Genomic DNA, 19,490 nt, shown 5'->3' with positions numbered 1-19,490 from the left:
CAGCTTTAACTCAAGGTTCCTGCACACAGTTTTGGGAAAGCTGAAGCAGAGTCTCCAATGGGAAAAGAAAACAGATTAGATTGATTCGGCAGGTAAACAGAGAATTACACAGGCTGCGGTGGGTGGAACAACCCACCCGGAGAACCAAACAGTGACAAAAGGAAAGCTTATAATATTTGCAGAGATCAGCACAGGAGGAAAGCTGCAGGGAAGAATGTTAGAAAAAGCAAAGAATGAAGCTATTCCAATTAGAAACACACTGCAAGGGACAGGTTCCATGTAAAACCCGCCTGTATAAAAAGGTGTGTGTGTGTTGTGCACTAGCTGGGGAGTGAAAGGGGATGAAATGTTTTGCAAAATTACCAAAAAATAGAACAGGGCAGTGATTCATCACGACTCAAAGCCATGGAGGAAGGTGGTAGGAACCTGAGGCCCTTTCCTTAGACTGCCAGCTGTCCTTAAAAACAAAATTAAGTCTCTAGCCATTTTTGTTTTGGGATGATAAGGAGAAACATGAGTGCATATAATGTTTGAATCCAATGGCTGAGCAAGAAGCAACTTGCTTACAGATTTGAGTGTCCTTGGCTGATGTGGTTATAGATGACCAACAATACTTTTATATACTGTAACTGTATTTAATAAGAATGATAGTTTAAAATGGATCAGATATGGATCAGGTATAGGCTATATGAACTGTTTGTATTGTCCATTATGAGCCTTCCCATGTTCTGAGAACTTTTGGGGGGGGGGGGGCTCTTCTCTCTATCCCGCCAACCAACCTCACAGGTAAATCTACAAGGACATGAGACAGAGCTGTCTTGGGGGCTGTTCCTAGGCTCCGGAGAAAATAGACTGGTTCTAGGGGTTGAAAGAATATTCAAAAATATTTGGGAAATTGTGAAAAACATGTTTTTCAAGTTCTGAGAAACCCTAATGAACATAATCCTGGGCTGACAAGAATCTTCACAGTTCGGAGTTTACTCTGCATAAAATTTTCACCTGGTTTTGTGGAGAAACAAAACAAAGCACTTTCAATGTGGAAATATTAATTCCGGTGACAAAAATGCTGTTTTATGAGCAGAAAATGCTATAACTGGGATTTTTTTCCTGCATAAAATTTGCACATGGCTGATTTGCCTAGAAAACAGCATTTTCCATGCAGAAAACACTATTTCAAGCCAGAGAATGCTGTAACCGAGGATTTATTCCGTATAATAATTTGCATAGGAAACACCATTTTATGTACTTGAATCGATATTTCTGCATTGAAATGTTACTTTCCATGCAGAAAAATGCTGTTTTCTGCACAAAACAACCACAAGCACAGTTTGCACAGAACAAGTCCCAAATTGCAAATAGCTTTCAAAAACTACACAACTTTCAAATACATTTTTTGCAGTGAGAAGAAAATTACTGAAATTACTCATCACTACCTTTGAGAAGAAACTTAATGAAGATTGACTTCCTTAATTGGCGCCTCCCTACTATGCTTTCATTGATAAGTGAAGATGTTTGGTTTGTTTTCACAGGCATCTGAGTGCCAACTGTCCGGGAGGGCTGGAAGGAGAGACATTTTGGAATATGCAGTATTCCTTACCCGTTGCTTTCTTTTTATTGGTCATGTTTTACCTGCTTTTAATTCTATTGTTAGTTTGATTATATTTTTAACTTCTGTATGATACGAATTTTAAAGCTGTTATCTGCATTAATCATTGTAAGCTGCTTTGAGTCCAGGAAGGGAAAGAAGGCAGGTTATAAATAAATGTAACAACAACAACAACAACAGCTAATATAAGCATTTGTTGTTTTGCACTGGCATAGAGTCCCTCCATCCTCAGCATATCCTTATCTGAGCCTTAAATAAACTGAGTTTGGATTTTCTTGCTCACGACGGGACTGGCGGCAACAGAATAAAAACATTTCTTGTCTTGGAAGTCTTGAGTTGAGGTGAAGAACATGTGCTCAGACCATGTATACATTTGAAAAAGAAACATGGCTAAAAACAAGAATGCTTTACAAGAAGTCCTTGGGTGGGCAACTAAGGTAGGTCTGGAAGCAATTTTCTGCCCATGGCACCATTCAAAAGCCAAACAGATTGCCAAAAATGATTTTAAAAACTGGGGGGGGGGGGGGGGAGGAAATAAAACCAGAAGCAGATAGAAATATACTTCTGGTTTTGAAAACTGTGTATTTTTTAATGTCAAACACTGATGTATTTACGTCAGTCCTATTTTAAATGTAACCTGCCATTCCTAGGGGTTGCTAGGAAAGACAACTAATTCTCTGGGAGGAGTACAAAAAGGTGTCAAGGGCCCCAAAATAGCTTTTGGAGCCATATGTGGCCCTAGGTTCACATTTGGCTTATCCTCGCTGTCAATGGTGAAAAAGTCTATAAACATTTATATGAATTTCTTTGTGAAGAAAGAAAAACTAGCCCTGAGATGACATACATCCACCAACTCTGACAGACTGCTAGTAGGTGACAAAAATGGGAGAAGCTAGAACTGGCTTGGACTGCTGGCTGGGACTTAGCTTCAAAAATTAGATAGGATCTGGTGCCAGGTGGGCATTTAGGCAGGCAATATATGAAATAGTTCAGTAAAAAAATGTTTTGTGCTGTGTAGCTGCATCTTCTTGAGATGATCACCAGGTAGACCAGGCAATTCCAGCATTTGTGTGTGTGTGTGAATGCATGTTTGCCACACAGAGCCTGGTCATGACACAGTGGTATCCACTGCCCCACAGAGAGCAGAGTATTCAAAAATAGCATCTTTTGGGCCTTGCTCTTTCATGTTGGCATTCATCACCTCATGTGAACTTCTGCCACATTTCCAGTGTTCCATGGAATGGTGCCATGGTCTTTGATCTCCTTTTGAACAGTCACAAATAGAATCTAATTGTCTTTTGGTCTCAGCTAAGATGGAATTTGTCTTCTGGGATGGATTCCTTTAGAGGTGGCGGAAGGCAAAGCATTTACTGTTGTTGCTGTTGCTGCTGCTGCTTCCTACCATCATGCCATTTTAATAATCATTGGAAAGTCCAGTTAATAGTAGCACTCTCTATGTCACAGCCATGGGTGCAAACCTGCTGTGTAGCCCAGTAGTAACTTGCAGAGCATCCAAATATTGCAAGAGGTGACAGCACTAGCCAGCTTTGACAAGCCAGCAAGAGATGTGGTGTGTGGTCACCCAGATGGTGGTTATGCACTATCACAACTGAAATATTTTTTAGACTAAAAGAGCTATTGTGAGCTTAGTCAACCAGATGCTATTCTGGGGGTTGGATGACCATGAGGGGACTGGAACAAAGAGCTAGATGGTCCCACTCCCCTGACTGTCCTCTCTCTATTCCAGTGGCCTCATTCACTATGAACCTCATGGATAGCTACACTGTCCCAAGCCTCCATACTCATTTCACAACCACTGTGACGTGGACTCATGGCCTTCATGACAATCTACAAGCAATGTGCAGTCTTTTGGCAAAAATTTGATTTAAAAGGAACTAACATTTAATCCATTTTTGTCTGGAAAATCAGGATATTTGCATGTGTGACCAATGCTCTGCGGCCATGTGACCAAATACTGCAAATTATAGGACAAACGATCATCATATACCTGCCCCTTTACATGGATGTGAGTTTGCCTAACCCAAATGTGTGCTGGGTTTCTCCAATCTTGCTACAGTGAGTATGGCATTAATGTGATTTCTGCAGATTAGGAAAATGTGCTGCGGTTATGAGGTGGGTGGAAATTTTCCCATCAGTGTAGACATGTCCCTTAATAACTGGTCCTTCATTGGCTGATGTTGCTGACACTCGTTAGGGAGGATTTGTTTCCCATTAAAATGGTACAAGGCTGGAAAGCCAGAGCCTCTCAGTGGGGTGATCAACCATAGCAGAAACTCCAAACTCATGCAAGTTGCTTTTTCTAGGGTGGCTGTCATTGTGAATGTTTTCTATGTTCAACTGAACTGAAGACAGTTTCTCCAACAGGTTTCTTATTGGATTACAATTCTCAGAATCTCACAACCAACATGACCACTAGCCATTCTGGGAGTTGCATCCAGCAACCTAAATTTTCTAAGATCTGGCTTACACTTAGATACCTAGGCCCAGGACAGACCGCCCTAAAAGGGTGGCCTGGAAGCATTCTGTTTCCCTCCAGAGAAATGCCACAGCCGCCAAACCATGCAGCGTCCCTCCGCAATAAAAAGAACCTGGAAAAAATGGGTTCTTTTTCCGTCACAGGGTGGACGCCAAGAATGTGCCAATGGCACACTCGTGAAGTAAGCATCACACAGCTACGTGTCTATGCTGCATGTCGCTTACATCAAAATGGCGGCGCCCGTATGGACGGGACGCTGCCATTAGTCTGCCGCTGTGCCGTGCTAGGGTTAGGGACTGTGTGGTTGGTGTGCAGTTCCTAACCCTAGTATTGGCGGCAGCACGGCGCTTCAGGGCTTTCTGTCCCATACCTTAGATGCAGACAGCGATGTCACCACATATCTGCATGAAGTTGAAAACAGGAGTTTCTCCTCTTCCAGTGTTGGTGAAATGTTCCATTCTTCATTTTATCCAAAGCCTCCAGGGCCCTGTCTGCATGGGCCAAATAAATGGTCCTCCCCTCGCCCTCCCACCAGGGAGAATGGATGATGGGCAGCCCAAACCCTGGATCTGGAGCAAACAGTGTAGATGACATCTGGCCTGTTCAGCACAAGTATATAATGCTCTTAAAATGCATTTAAAAAAAAAAACCTTACCTTTTGGTCTGGATCACCCTGGAAGATCTGGAGCCCTCCATTCCAATGCCAGGCAGCAGTTCAAAACATGTCACATTGAACCATCTGGCATGTCCCCCAGTGCCCTAGTCGCTTGCTCTGAAGTAAGAATGAGGTGCCCAGCTATGTGATTGTCACTGGGCACCTTATTCTGACCTCACAGCAAAGAGACCAGAGGCAGTGGCAAACACATTGGATGGCTCAGCAGGACACACATACAAACAGCCACCCTGTATCAGAATGGAGGGCCAAGGTAACGGTGGAGAGTTGAAGCAATTCCGAGGCCATAATACTCTTGGCTGCCTTTGAAGTATTTTGGTCATTCCCCAGGTCTTACACATAAGCTTGACATTCAGTAATAGAAATGTTTTCCACAAAATGTTAAATCTTAGAATTCTGTTCTCCAATGTTGTACAAATTCCCTGTGATTTTCTCAACATTTTTTCTTAATTTCAGTACATCTTACAGTTACAGCAACTAGACCTCACTGTTAATTTTCAACACTGGCAAGATTCATTGTAAATAAAATGATACACATGCAGCACCCCATGCAGCATCCCATTTCTACTGCATGCACTACTGAGCTCAGGCAACAGACAGCATGCAAAATGCAGGCAGCTGACACGATGAGCTGCGCTGTTACCTCTTGCTGCCCTATGGATGGGAGTGGAGGGTCAGATTTCGACTGTTTGTCTGTGTTCAACTCACTTAACTCTTCGCAAATCTCAGAGGCCTGGCTCCGAACGGCTGGGCTTTTGTAGCGCTGCCCCTTCAGTGGCTGCTGTTTGTCCTGGTGGAAATAATCCCATATGTATATCTCTTTTTCTTTTATAGTTCATTCGTTTTGTAAGAATACTACATGAATACACACTACAAGTTGGTGAGAAAAATCTGGCTCAGATACATTCATCAGAAGTCATACCTTTTAGGGCAGGGCAATAAAAGATGGTGAACAAGATTGCAGGTGCTTATTGTTGGAGCATTTTTATAATAATCCTCACGGCATTTTTTCAGGATCTTTATATTCTGTCAGATTCAAATTTTACCTCTATGAGCAATTCTTTAGAAAACTTCTGGTTTCCTTCAGACCAAGCTATTTACTATGTCTTCAGCTGCAAAAATAATACAGTTTGACACTGCTTTAACTGTCATGGCTCCATCCTATGGAATTCTAGGAGTTATAGTTTGTTGAGGCACCAGAGCTCTCTTACATAGAAGCCTAAATACTGTATCTCACAAAATTACAAATTCCAGAATTCTATAGCTGAGCCATGGCAATTAAAGTGATATCAAACTGCGTTATTTCTGCAGTGCTGGGACACTGCTTTGGAAAGTTACTCTTCTGGAGTACAACTCATGGAACCCTCCAACTAGGATCCTGCCTCCCAGCATTTGTAGCAGAAAAGTTCTGTTTTTTGGATCACAGCTCCCACAACCTACCCTTAGCCAGCTTAGCCCAGTCACACCAGGTCAGCCATTCTCAACCTTTTTACCCTGGAGGAACCCTGGGAATAATTTTCAGATCTCAGGGAACCTTTGCGTAAAAATTATTGTATCTACAGCTTTAAAAAAAAGTTTATTGTTTTTTCCATTCATTATCTCTTAAGGGACCCCAAGCAACCTCTTGTGGAAACCTAGGGTGCCAAGGAACCAAGGCTGAGAAGCGCTGCTCTAAGTAGAAAAGATGCTTTATTTCACATTTCCCCCCTTTCCACTCCATGCCTTTCCAACTAACCTTACTCACCCCATTTGTTCTGCTCCCCTCTATTTCATCCTTTCTTCCTACAGTTTTTACCCTCATTTTCTTCTGCAACAGTCCTGATCTGCCACCCCTATAACCTGTTCCAGCTGCCATGGATGTGTCTGCATTGAGCAAGCTGCTGGTGATAGTGGCTGCACTGTGAAGAACCTGCATCCCAACATCTGTCCTCTCTTCTCCCACATAGAGAGGAGCAAATCTGACCCACTAGTCATCCTTTGCAAGGGACCTCAGAACCTGTTTATGGGCTCTGCTTGCGCAGGTCTTGGTGTGCTTCCCTCTGGGAACTACTAAGCCATAAAGCTGTCTTAACTTCCCCTTGGTACTAAAACATTAATAAAGCTTTGTCTGGTTTTTAAAGATTTGCTAAGGCGAAGACTTTCCTGCTGTTTAAAAAGCAATTACAAGCAAAATGGGATTTTAAAACAATTATTATTTTCATCTCTTTATATTTCCCCCTCCTTATATTTTATTAGAGACATAATATTATTGATGTTTTTAAAAATATGGACACCCCCCGTATGCCTTCCACATCGCAGTTTATTAGCCCACCTGCTTTGACTGTGCAGTTATCTCACCACAGGAAACAGCAAAAGGAAAACAGAGAAATATGTCTCTTTTCAAACCGAACTAACACCAAAGACAAAGGAAAACTCCCCACCTTGCCTAAATAACTGGGTGTGTGTGGTATAAATGGTCTCAGTTTGTCAGGTTCCCATTAACCACCACCTTTCAAATGCCGCCTTGATTTCATAGTAAATTAATTTGAAATTAAATTACTGATTTCCTGCTGCAGAGGGCATGGGGCCCGATGTATATTTTAACTTCTAATAAATTGAATTTTTCATGCCCAAGACTGTACCCTGTGCTTAAGAAAGTGTGCCACGTAATTGCTGGGCATGATTGTGCATCTGTTTTCTGCAGGCCAAAAGATCACGTTATAATCAGGGGGTTTTGGAATTTTGTCTCCAGCAGCAACATATATAATATGGAAGGAAGACTGGTAATTCAATGTTAATTTTTCAAAAATCAGCTAGACAAATGTCTTTTCTTTTAAAATTAATGTTCCTGCTCCACAAAGGGGCTGTAATCATGATACAAACAATTTTATCCATACAGTTCTTTTGCACTAATTGGGGGGTTAGATGAAATAAAACAGAATGCTCACTTGAGGTGCTTTTATATAATATAATGAAATGTAACATGACACAAAATCTATTTGTAAAAGGGAGTGGGTGGGAATAGATTTGCTATGTCTCAAGATTTGTCTTTGTGTCTCAGAATCTGTGAATTTTTAGACACTGTCTCAGAAACATCAAGAGAAAGAGTTATATACTTGAGTATAGAAAGAAGAAGGTAACTCCCTCTTCTATACTCATAGGGGATTGCCCTGGACCTCACTGTTGGCACTTAGACACAGCAAGAAGAGAAGAAATGCATCTCTCTTTTGCACACACAATAGAGAACAAAAGGCGATACAAAACCCCTTGTGCATATATATACATATATATATATATATATATATATAATAATAATAATAATAAAATTTTATTTATATACCGCCCTTCTAAGAAATCAGGGCGGTGAACAACAAGAGGTAAAAGTACAATTAGACAGATCAATAAAATACATTATAAACAGTAAAAAACAGTTCTATAAAAATAATAGAGATAACATGTTGGCAAAAAATGCTGACATGACATGGGGGGGGGGGGAAGAATTACTGGTCTGGGTAAGCTTGTTCGAAGAAGTGGGTTTTTAATCCCTTCCTGAATTGAGGTAGGGAGGTGGCTGAGCGGAGCTCAAAGGGCAGCGCGTTCCAGAGGTTGGGGGCTGAGATGGAAAAAGCCCTCCTAGAGGTGGAGTTATATTTCACCTCTGGAACTCTTAACAATAGCTGCCCTGAAGATCGAAGTGCGCGGGGCGGATTGTACGGAGAGAGGCGGTCCTCCAGGTACCCTGGGCCCAAGCCATTTAGGGCTTTATAGGTAATAACCAACACCTTGTATTGCGCCCGGAAGCGAATAGGCAGCCAATGTAAGTCTTTAAGGACTGGAGTTATATGACTGGTCCTGGCAGTGCCAGTGACCAGACGGGCTGCCATATTCTGCACAAGTTGCAGCTTCCGGGTATGGTACAAGGGTTGCCCCATGTAGAGCGCATTGCAGAAATCCAAACGAGAGGTTACCAGGGCGTGTACAACAGTTTCAAGGTCTCCCCGGTCAAGGTAGGGACGCAGCTGGCGTATCAGCCGAAGCTGATAACAGGTGCTCCTGACCGTCGCATCCACCTGAGATGTAAGGTGGAGCGACGAGTCCAGGAGCACCCCCAAGCTGCGTACAGAGTCCTTCACGGAAAGCGTGATTCCGTTCAGGACAGGTGGAACCACTGCCAACCCCGGACCGGGGGAACCTATCACCAGTACTTCCGTCTTCTCTGGATTCAGGCTGAGTCTGTTGTCCCTCATCCAGCCCATTACCGACTCCAGACAGGCCACGAGAGGAGAGACGCCAATCCCGGTCACTGCATCAGTCGGAGACATAGAGAAGACTATTTGGGTGTCATCAGCGTACTGATAACACCGCGCCCCATGTCTCCGGATGATCTCTCCCAGCGGTTTCATGTAAATGTTAAAAAGCATGGGAGACAGAATGGCTCCTTGAGGGACCCCAGTTTTAAGGGGCCTCTCGTCGGAGCACACGTCTCCCAGCTGCACCATCTGGGACCTCCCGGAGAGGTAGGAACGGAACCACTGGAGCGCAGTGCCCCCGATTCCCACCTCTGCCAGGCGCCCCAGAAGGATACCATGGTCTATGGTATCGAAAGCCGCTGAGATGTCCAAGAGCACTAACAGGGACACGCTTCCCCTGTCCATGCCCAGACGGAGATCATCGACCAAGGCGACCATAGCAGTCTCAACCCCGTAACCTGCCCGAAAGCCGGTTTGAAATGGGTCTAGATATTCCGTTTCATCCAAGATCGATTGAAGTTGGATTGCAACCGCCCGCTCGATCACCTTCCCCAGAAATGGCAATAGCGAAATTGGCCGATAATTGTTATGCAACAGGGGGTCGAGGGAGGGCTTTTTTAATAGGGGTTTTACTATGGCCAATTTCAAATTTGTTGGAAATTGCCCATCCCTCAATGAGGTGTTAATAATCTGCTGTAGCAACAAGGTTACAGCCGGGCCCCCCTGTGCCGCTAGCCATGAGGGACAGGGATCGAGAGGGCATGTTGTCTTCCTAACACTTCGAAGGATCTTGTCCACATCCTCGGTACTGACAGACTGAAACTGATCCAGAATAACCAAGTTCACGGATGCCCTGGATACCTCTACTCTAGGTTCTGCTCTAAGGCTGGCCTCAAGACCTTCGCTTATCCGAGAGATTTTATCCACGAAGAAGTTGTTAAATTGGTCACAGCAGGCCTTAGAAGGTTCAAGGATCTGGTTCAGGGCAGGAGGGAGCTGAGTTAGCTCCCTCACTACCCTGAACAACTCTGCCGGACGCGACTCCGCGGACGCGACATGTGCAGCATAGAACGAGTTCTTAGCTGTACGAATCGCCTCTCCATAGTCCTCCAAAAGGTGGTCTAGGAGAGTCTTGTCGGATAAGCGCTGGTGTTTCCGCCAGCGGTGCTCTAGCCGTCGCAGCACTTGCTTCCTTGCCCGGAGATCTTCCGTATACCAGGGCTTACGTTTGGAAGCAGGCCTGAGAGGGCGCTTGGGAGCGATACTGTGTATAGCCTTAGATAGACCGGTATCCCAGATGCCGGTCAGGGCATCAACAGAATCGCCGTCATTTCCAACCATAAGCCCCTCTAGGGCTTCCTGGAACCTATTGGGTTCCATCAGCCTTCGAGGGTGGACCATTCTAATAGGTCCGCCACCTCCGGGAGGGGTCTGGGTAGAAGTCTTGATCACAGCCTCTACCAGGAAATGATCCGTCCATGACAGGGGGGAAATATTAGTTATTTCCGCCCACGGATTTTCCATGTTCGTACAAAGGACCAAATCGAGCATATTACCCGCAGAATGCGTTGGACCCACGACCAGTTGAGACAGGCCCATGGAAGTCATGGTATCCATGAATTCACGAACCGCACCGGATGGAACGTAGCTGGCCGCGAAGGGAATGTTGAAGTCCCCCAGGACAAGAAGCCTGGGGGACTCCAACAAAACCTCCGAGACCAGCTGTGTCAGTTCGTTAAGGGAGTCTGTTAGCGCACGAGGTGGCCGGTACACCAACAGAATCCCTAGACTGTCTCTGGCCTTCAGGGTCAGGTAAATACACTCGATGTAGGAAGTTTGACGAACATGGTTCCTGGAAAGAGACAAGGTGTTCTTATGGATCAAGGCGACACCCCCCCCCGCCCACCTAACCTGGTCTGGTCCTTCACTGAGTACCCGGCTGGTAGGGCCTGGGCCCACACAGCTTCCCCTCCAGGCCCAAGCCAGGTCTCAGTTATGCAAGCCAGGTCGCAGTTGTTATCCTCAATTAGATCATAAATGATGTGGGACTTGTTCTTAATGGACCTGGCATTGCACAGGAGCAGAGTCAGGGTTTGTGGTATGGTTGGAGTGACCCTCAGGTCCCTTTGGTTAGGAGAGGGACAGGAAGGAGAGATAGGTATTAAGCATCGATCTCTCCTTCCCCTTCTTCTTCTGATGAACCAGCGGGGTCCCACAGGATTCTGTCCTGGGCCCAGTGCTATTCAACATCTTTATCAATGACTTGGATGACAGAATTGCAGATGACACCAAATTAGGAGGAGTAGCAAATACCCCAGAGGACAGGATCAACATTCAAAATGACCTGAATAGATTAGAAAGCTGGGCCAACAAAGCTAACAAAATGAAATTCAACATGGAGAAATGTAAAGTACTGCACTTAGGGCAGAAAAATGAAATGCAGAGATATAGGATGGGGGACACCTGACTGAATAAAATTACACGTGAAAAGGATCTGGGAGTCCAAGTAGACCACAAATTGAACAAATTGAACATGAGTCAGTGCGATGCGGCAGCTAACAAGGCCAATGCAATTTTAGGCTGCATCAATTGAAGTATAGTGTCTAGATCAAGAGAAGTAATAGTGCCACTCTTTGGTCAGGCCCCACCTGGAATATTGTGTCCAGTTCTGGGCACCACAATTCAGAAAGGACATTGAGAAACTGGAGCGTGTCCAGAGGAGGGCGACTAAAATGGTGAAGGGTCTGGAAACCATGTCCTATGAGGAACGACTTAGGGAGCTGGGGATGTTTAGCCTGGAGAAAAGAAGGTTAAGAGGTGATATGATAGCCCTATTTCAATATTTGAAGGGATGTCATATTGAGGAGGGAACAAGCTTGTTTTCTGCTGCTCCAGAGACTAGGGCCCGGATCAGTGGATGCAAGCTCCAGGAAAAGAGGTTCCACCTCAACATTAGGAGGAACTTCCTGACAGTAAGGGCTGTTCGACAGTGGAACAAACTCCCTCGGAGTCTCCTTTCTTAGAGGTCTTTAAACAGAGGCTGGATGGCCATCTGTCAGGGATGCTTTGATTGAGATTTCCTGCATGGCAGAATGGGGTTGGACTGGATGGCCCTTGGGATATCTTCCAACTCTATAATTCTATGATTCTAGTTCATCTGAACACAGTGGGGGAGACTGAGACCAGGGGATCTATGTGCATGCTTAGTCTCCTATACAGCTCCTAATAGAGGAAGGTCAATGACCAGGTCTCTGCTCTCCCTTCATTTGGTTTCTGAATCTTTATCCTGACAGTCTTCCATACAGAGAACTCCTTCACAATGTGAACTGCCTCCTGTAAAGTATGATGTAAAGCAGGGGTCGGCAACCTACGGCCCGCCGAGGCCTAGGGACCGGCCCCAGCCCGGCCCTGCCGCAGATTGTTGCCGGGGCCTTTGGCCTCCTGCGCAGGCACGCGGGGCCTTTGTGCACGGGGCAAGCAGCAGGCAAGGGGGGCAAGGAGGAGCAAGTGGGGGCAAGTGGCGGGCAAGGGGGCAAGGAGGAGCAAGTGGGGGCAAGCGGCGGGCAAGGGGGAGCAAGGGGGGCAATTGTCTATAGAAGCCTCAGAAACATGCATTCATATTAACATTTTTAAAAAAATCAGCTGGTTGTTTTTTTTGCGTGTCCTCCATTTTTTTTATTTAAAAAGTGTCCTCCATTTGAAATTTATGTCCTCCACTTGTCCCGGTTTATTTATTTATTTAAATTTTTTTTAAAATTATTTAATTATTTTTTGGCTTCGGCCCCCCGAGTTGTCTGAGGGACAGGAACCCGGCCCCCGGCTCAAAAAGGTTGCCTACCCCTGATGTAAAGCCACCTCACATGGACCTCATCCCAGACCTTCCCTTTGGACAACTGTGATTTTCCAGTTGTTCTTCGGCTGCAGCTCTCATAATTTGTCACCATTAACTTTGGTGCTAGAGTTGATAGGAATCATAAACAAACAACAACGACAACAACAACAAAACCCCTCACAATCACATCTGGAAGGTCCTACTTTGCCTACCACTGTTCTATCCTGTTCAGGAGGGGGAGCCTCTCCCCTCTAGTTAAGAAAGGGTTAATGAGGTGTTGGATTTATAGTTATAGTCATTGGGGATCAGTATCACAAGGAGTTACCAGTCATGAGAAGCATTTGCCTAGTGAGATGACCTGTTCAACTGGAATGGGAGAAGCTTCAAGAGCCTTCCAAGTAAGAAATATAAAAGCCTCAGGTGACCATGAAGTTTGGTATCCAACAAAGTGGTCCTCAAATGTAGACACTTGTGTATGTTAATTGTATTGGTATTTTTCTATGTGCATCCCAATCAAATGCAACACATTTTAGGTGCATCTTTGTTAGAACAAAATACAGTATACACTCTTACCCTAGAAAAGCACACTGGATGTACAATTGTGTAAAAGAATTTTTTGTGATTAGCTGATTTTAGTGCCTTATTTTGTGTCCATACATCATCATTTGGAAGACATTATTATGGCTGAGGGCATTAAAAGCTAAAAGAGTCCCAAGGATCAATGGACCTCTGAGAGAGGGGCTGAATTCCCTTTATGGTTAATGCTACCATAATAGCATTAGAAATATAGAAAATGAAATCCCAATATATTCTATCTTCTTTTTCAAATCATACTGTTGAAGACTAAGGATGAGAAGCATAATACAGTCACCCTTTCGTATCTGTGGGGATCCGTTCCAGACAACCCTGCAGATACAAAAAAAAGTGTTGCCTCATGTCCCATTGCCCCTAATAGTGGTATGATATGCATGTGGCTTCTAGTGTGGCCACATACACATGCCTCCATTGGGGATGACAGGGCTTGCCATCCACAGATGCTCAAATCCATGGATGGCAAGCCAGTGGATGGTGAGACATCAATGTGCAAAGATTCTGAAAACATATGGGGGAAATGGGGAAAATTCTGCACTGGAATACAGTAAGAAGAAAAAGATTGTGGAGAAGGTGATCTGGCAGTTCATACAGTTTGGGCTTGGCAAATCTATTGTGTGCAGTTTTGGGCATTTCTAGCCTTGCTCCTGTATTGTGTGTCTCTTTAGCCATACCCTGGCCTCAACATCCATGCACTGAGCACTGACTACTGAAAAGGAGCACCTACATGCACTCAACAAACATCGATGCTCCATGTGGTTTGGACTCTGTGGTTAAACAGCCGTCCTGAAACACATAACACATAGGCAGAAGAGTTGTGGTAAATTTTGAAATGCAATTACTGGTCTTGGTTGTTATTGGTGAGGAATTCAACTTCTATCTGTAATTGAAGTTGGAGTTGAAGAACCAAAGAACATGTGCTTGTGGGCAAGGGATATGTGTGTCTGCAGAGGTGTATGTAATGTGTATGTGTTTCTCTATTACTTTTCTCGGAATTCTAAACAATTTATGTTTGCTGCAACAATAGTTGTTTTACTGATAACAAAGATTCCTGCTGTGGGAGGCTTATGTAATCAGTCAGTAATTGTTTTATGTCAAGCACAGTGTTGCTAAGGCAGTATTCATTATAGTAATATTTATTGAATCAGTGGGTTTCCTAATTCATAAAGTAGAAAACATGAAGCGAGGCAATCATTTTATGCATATACACACGGAGGATGGCTTTGCTATCAGTGTGGCTTGCCATCAGGCATTTTCCAGAGACAGAAGCTTAACAGTCCAATCCTAAGGGTGAGACTTTCATTTGATTTGTTTTTGATAAGGACTTGGTAGAATTCACAAATTTGTGTTTAAATGGGTGGTTGGAACTTGCTTTAATTTTTTAATAGAATGAAAACAAGACTAACAGTTTTGTCCACTCATGCAGAGGGTTTTGAATACACAGATGGTCTGAAATCCCTGTCTATTCAAGCTTTTCTGCAATTGTGAGGATTACCACCTTTCTGCCCCACACCTTGGTGGCTCCTCATCTTTAGCAGATGCATAACAAATAGGTAGAACATGGGACTCTCCATAATGGGAACAGCTTTATCAGTTGAAGTTGGCCAATGAAGATGGAGGAAATTTCATTTGGGTCATAATTGTTTGTGGGTTTTTCAGGCTATGTGGCTGTGATCTGGAAGAATTTATTCCTGATGTTTCACCTGTATCTGTGGCTGGCATCGCCAGAGAATGGTGGCATGGAGGTGTGTGGGGTATATATACGGTAAATGGCAAGGCCTCATGGTGGGAAGATATATGAGGAGGATTTGTGTCTATTTAATTGGTGAGCCCTTCTGTGCTGGGAAACTCCCGGACCCTGGGTGATGTTCATCTGCATGTGCCGAGTTTTAATTTTGGTGTTTTTCATGAGTGGTATCCAAACTTTATTTACTATCATGGGCCTGTTACAGACTGCCAAAATAAAGCTGCTTCGGGTCTCTTTGGAGGTATGCTGTTTAAATGATGCATGGGTCTTAAGAGTCTGGAGGTTGCACCAAAGCCACACTCCATTCCTAAGCACTGGAGTGAAGCTTTGGTGCAGCTTCCGGATTCTTAGGATGCGTGCATCATTTAAACAGCATACCTCCAAAGAGACCCGAAGCAGCTTTATTTTGGCAGTATGTAACAGGCCAAGGTTTCTTCTTTTCTGTTGTCCAGAGGAAAGAAGTAATCCTGAAAGTATACAAAGTTTGGCTAAAATCCTGAAAAACACCAAAATCAAGACTGAGCACATAGAACTAGAGCTTGGGGGGGGGGAGAGATGGCTTTTTGGACTGCAATTCCTATCCATTATGCCCTTTGACTATTCCTCTGGGAATTGCAGTTTAAAAATAAAGCAATGTTTCCAAGTCATATTCTTCACTGTGTCTTTCAAGATGAAAATAATGTTTTATTTGTCCATTACATGGATAATTCAATCTTCTTACAAACTGGTGTCTCTTGTAGAAGATGCTTATTTGCAAGAAGGCAGATGCAGTTTTCTAACACAAATCCAAACTAATGTTGCATGCCACACTTGCTGTTTGCCACTCTTATTCTTGAAAATGCACATTCTTCATTAGGATAGCTATCACACTAAGGAACATAATACTGAGCTAGATTATTGGTGTGGATTGCCATGTGTTTCATCACACAACAGCTTGTACTCTTGCATGTCACTTTTTTCTGCAGTTCCAATGGTAATGTCCTCAAAGCTTCTTATTTGGGACATTCATCTGCCACAGTGAAGCTTTACAGCAGGAGTGAGAAACTGGATATTTATGGCATCCTAGTAAAGCTGAGTTTGTGCCCTTCCTAAAAAGGCCTTCCTTCTTATCATATGGGGCAAGGTAGAGTAGCAACCAGATTTACCATGTTAACGTGGAAAGAAAACACATTCTTCTTTGCTATTCTGATACTCCCTTGTCTAGCTATCCTATGTTGCAAGGTCTATCTGCTATGCTACAGATTGGAAAAACAGTAAGTGCTTTCTGGTTGTTGCTGTTAACTGCGCTCAAATCAACTTTGACTTCTGGTGACCTTGCGAATGAGGTATCTTCAAGACTCCCTATCCTCAATGACCCTGTTCAGATCCTGTAGACCTAGGGCCATGTCCTCTTTGATTGAGTCTATCCATCTGGTGTGTGGTCTTTCTTTCTGCTGCCTTTTATCCTTCCGAGCATTATTGTTTTTTCTGATGATCCATGTCTTCTTATGATCTGACCAAAGTATAATAGCCTCAATATAGTCATTTTGGCTTCTAGGAAAAGTTCAGATCTGATTTGCACTTATACTCAGGATATAAGATTGTGTTTTTTCTCCCCCAATTTTCACACATTGCCATGCTCCAAATATGATTGGTTACACAGGTCTGAGGTTACACTGAGAAATTCTGGGAGGTATGATGGGCCCTTGGTACTGCTGGGATTTGGTTCCAGAACTTCCCATGGATACCAAAATTTGTGGATGCTCAAGTCCCATTATATACAATGGCACAGTAAAATGATGTCCCATATATCAAATTTCCTTTTTGTAATATTTCAAAAATATTTTCAAGCCATGGATGGTTGAATCCATGGATAAGGAAGGCTGACCAAATAATCTCCCCCAAAACTTCCAAACTATAAATAGGAAAAATGTGGGAAACAATCAGGCTTGGGAAACAAGACTTGCAACAAATCAACAACCAATAAGAAAATAAGATCCTGTTAAAGAATACCAAAACCAATGTTTTTGGGGATGTGCAATCTATCCCAGAAGCACTTTCATCTCAAAACACGGTTAAAGTTTGGTGCACCTCCAAATCCTATACTCACACCCATGTCTTGCCAAATATGATTTCCCCTGCAGAGTAATAAAATATACACAGCTTCATTTCCCCAAGGGCTCTGTTTTTAAAATTAGTCTCAAGTGGGAGAGCTTGGCAGAGGACAGGCTTGGCAATGCTAATTTCTCCGGTTATCAGTTCAAAAGGCATAAAAGTGTTTCATAAGTGTTCATTGTGCTGAATCCAAGCCACTACCTTTTGCTAAAATTGTTCATCAATGACATTTTAATCAGCGCATACTTTATTTTCCTCTTGGTAATTGGACTCTCTTCACAATGTAGTAGAAAGAATCAATGAATTCAGTTGACAAACACAGTCTCTGTTTCCATTTGAATGTTTGCTACAGAACACTATATGCGAACTAGAATAATCACAGAAGATGTTTTTCAGTCAATTAAGACTTTCACATTTTTGCCATGATTGTAACATCACATTTATGTCCCACAAAACCATCAGAAATGACCTTACATTGAAGCTGAGCCTATTTTCCAAATCCCTATTTTATTTGGAGCAGTTACTTGAAGGGATCTGCCTGATGACCTTTTCGTCTCCATCTTCCCTCTCTCAAAATCTCTCCAAACTGCAGCTTGTAACAGAGCTCAGCAGGAAAGAAATGCCAAAATGGGGAAATACTAAAGTACTGCATCATCCAAAATCCACAAAACTATGGGCCTGAACCAACAGGCCAAAATAAAGCTGCTTTGGGTCACTTTGGAGGCATGCTGTTTAAATGATGCATGCATTATAAGAGGACACTCCAGTCCTGTTGCCTGTTTTATTGAACCCTTTCTGTATTGCTATGTATTATTTATATGTATTATGCTATTATTTCTTAGATTGTACACCATGGGCAGGTTTACTCTTATCTATTTTATTGTTTGTATGGACAGCACTGTGCAAATCTACATCGCTATATAAATAAAGCATAATAATAATAATAATAATAATAATAATAATAATAATAATAATAATAGAGCACAACTTTGGCACAGCTTCTGGCCTCTTAAGATGCATGTGTCATTTAAACAGCATACCTCCAAAGTGACTCGAAGCAGCTTTATTTTGGCCTGTCTGTTTGAGCCCTTTGATACCTTTTTATTGGGCCAACTAAAATGCACATTATACATGGTGCAAGCTGTCAAAGCTCCACTGGCTTCTTCATCCAACAAGGTGTTAAAAACAATAATAAGAAGAAAAAGATGTCAGTCATAGTCCTGCATTTTGTTGTTCACTTTCCTTCTGGCCATGTGGGTGCTCTGAGATTCAGCCCAGGAAATAATTTTTAAATTCCATTTGCAAGATAAAAGGCTACTGCCTTTGAGATCCAGCTTGTCTCATAACCTTTGCAATGCCAGAAAGGATTTGAGGCAAACTGGATCTGAAAAGCAGTAGCTTTTTACCTTGCAATTTTTAAATTTTTTCCCCTCTTATATGTTTTTTAACATCTTGCCTGATGAAGAAGCCACTGGAGCTTCAAAAGCTTACAGCATGCATAATGTGCAATTTGCTATATGGCCCACACAGCTACCTCTATTGGCTACCATTTTGTTTTCCATATTTGTTGGCATATACTAATTAGCACTAGAGTTGATTCTCTCTTGTGCATTGTAGTAGTTCAGTTGGAGTATCTTCTATTCCTGGTGATTTATTTTCCCCAGTTTCTCTAACTGTAGCTTCTACCTCACTTTTTAGAATTTGGGGTTCATCTTTGTATGGTTCTTTGCCCCCTGTGTCATTCATTTTTTCTTCTCTTTTATATAACTCTTCTGTGTATTGCATCCAACATATTTTTATTTCTTCTTGATCTTGTAGTATGTTCTTTCTTGATGTAGAGCATTAATAGCAATGTTGTTTCATAGTGTTTTTATTAACTTGTGTAATATAACATTTATCTAACTTCTATTTCATATTATTCTATGCCACCTTGGGTCCCATGGTGGGATAAGGATGGGGTATAAATTGAAAAAAACAAAACAAGATAAAATAAAATCGCTCCATGTTTCTAGATGATGATTATTAACATGGCAAGAGTTAACATATGACCAATTTATTTATTCTGTGTTTGCTGTTTTATTATCATCTACCTCAACACTCTCTCTCACACACATACCACTCTCCAAGTAGCAGTGTGCCTTTCCCAAAGGCCAAAAATGTGTGAAATGTTCATGTCTAAGCAGAGTTTTTCTTTGGGAGGAAATGAGGATCCTGGCAATCC

General features: G+C 42.9%; 1 protein-coding gene across 1 annotated transcript in view; it reads right to left on the bottom strand.

Annotated features, from left to right (window-relative positions):
• LOC121932863 (sodium channel protein type 5 subunit alpha-like) overlaps window positions 1–19,490 on the bottom strand; it is a 345,269-nt gene that overhangs the window by 66,483 nt on the left and 259,296 nt on the right. The window contains exon 17 of the mRNA XM_042471901.1: window positions 5,420–5,566. Within this exon, the coding sequence (XP_042327835.1) occupies window positions 5,420–5,566 (147 nt within the window). The remainder of the gene's footprint in view (window positions 1–5,419; window positions 5,567–19,490) is intronic.

Source organism: Sceloporus undulatus, chromosome 6, assembly GCF_019175285.1.
Source record: "Sceloporus undulatus isolate JIND9_A2432 ecotype Alabama chromosome 6, SceUnd_v1.1, whole genome shotgun sequence".
Classification (NCBI taxonomy): domain Eukaryota; kingdom Metazoa; phylum Chordata; class Lepidosauria; order Squamata; family Phrynosomatidae; genus Sceloporus; species Sceloporus undulatus.
Note: the sequence above shows the minus strand (reverse complement) of the source record. Positions and strands in the feature narration are given on the sequence as shown.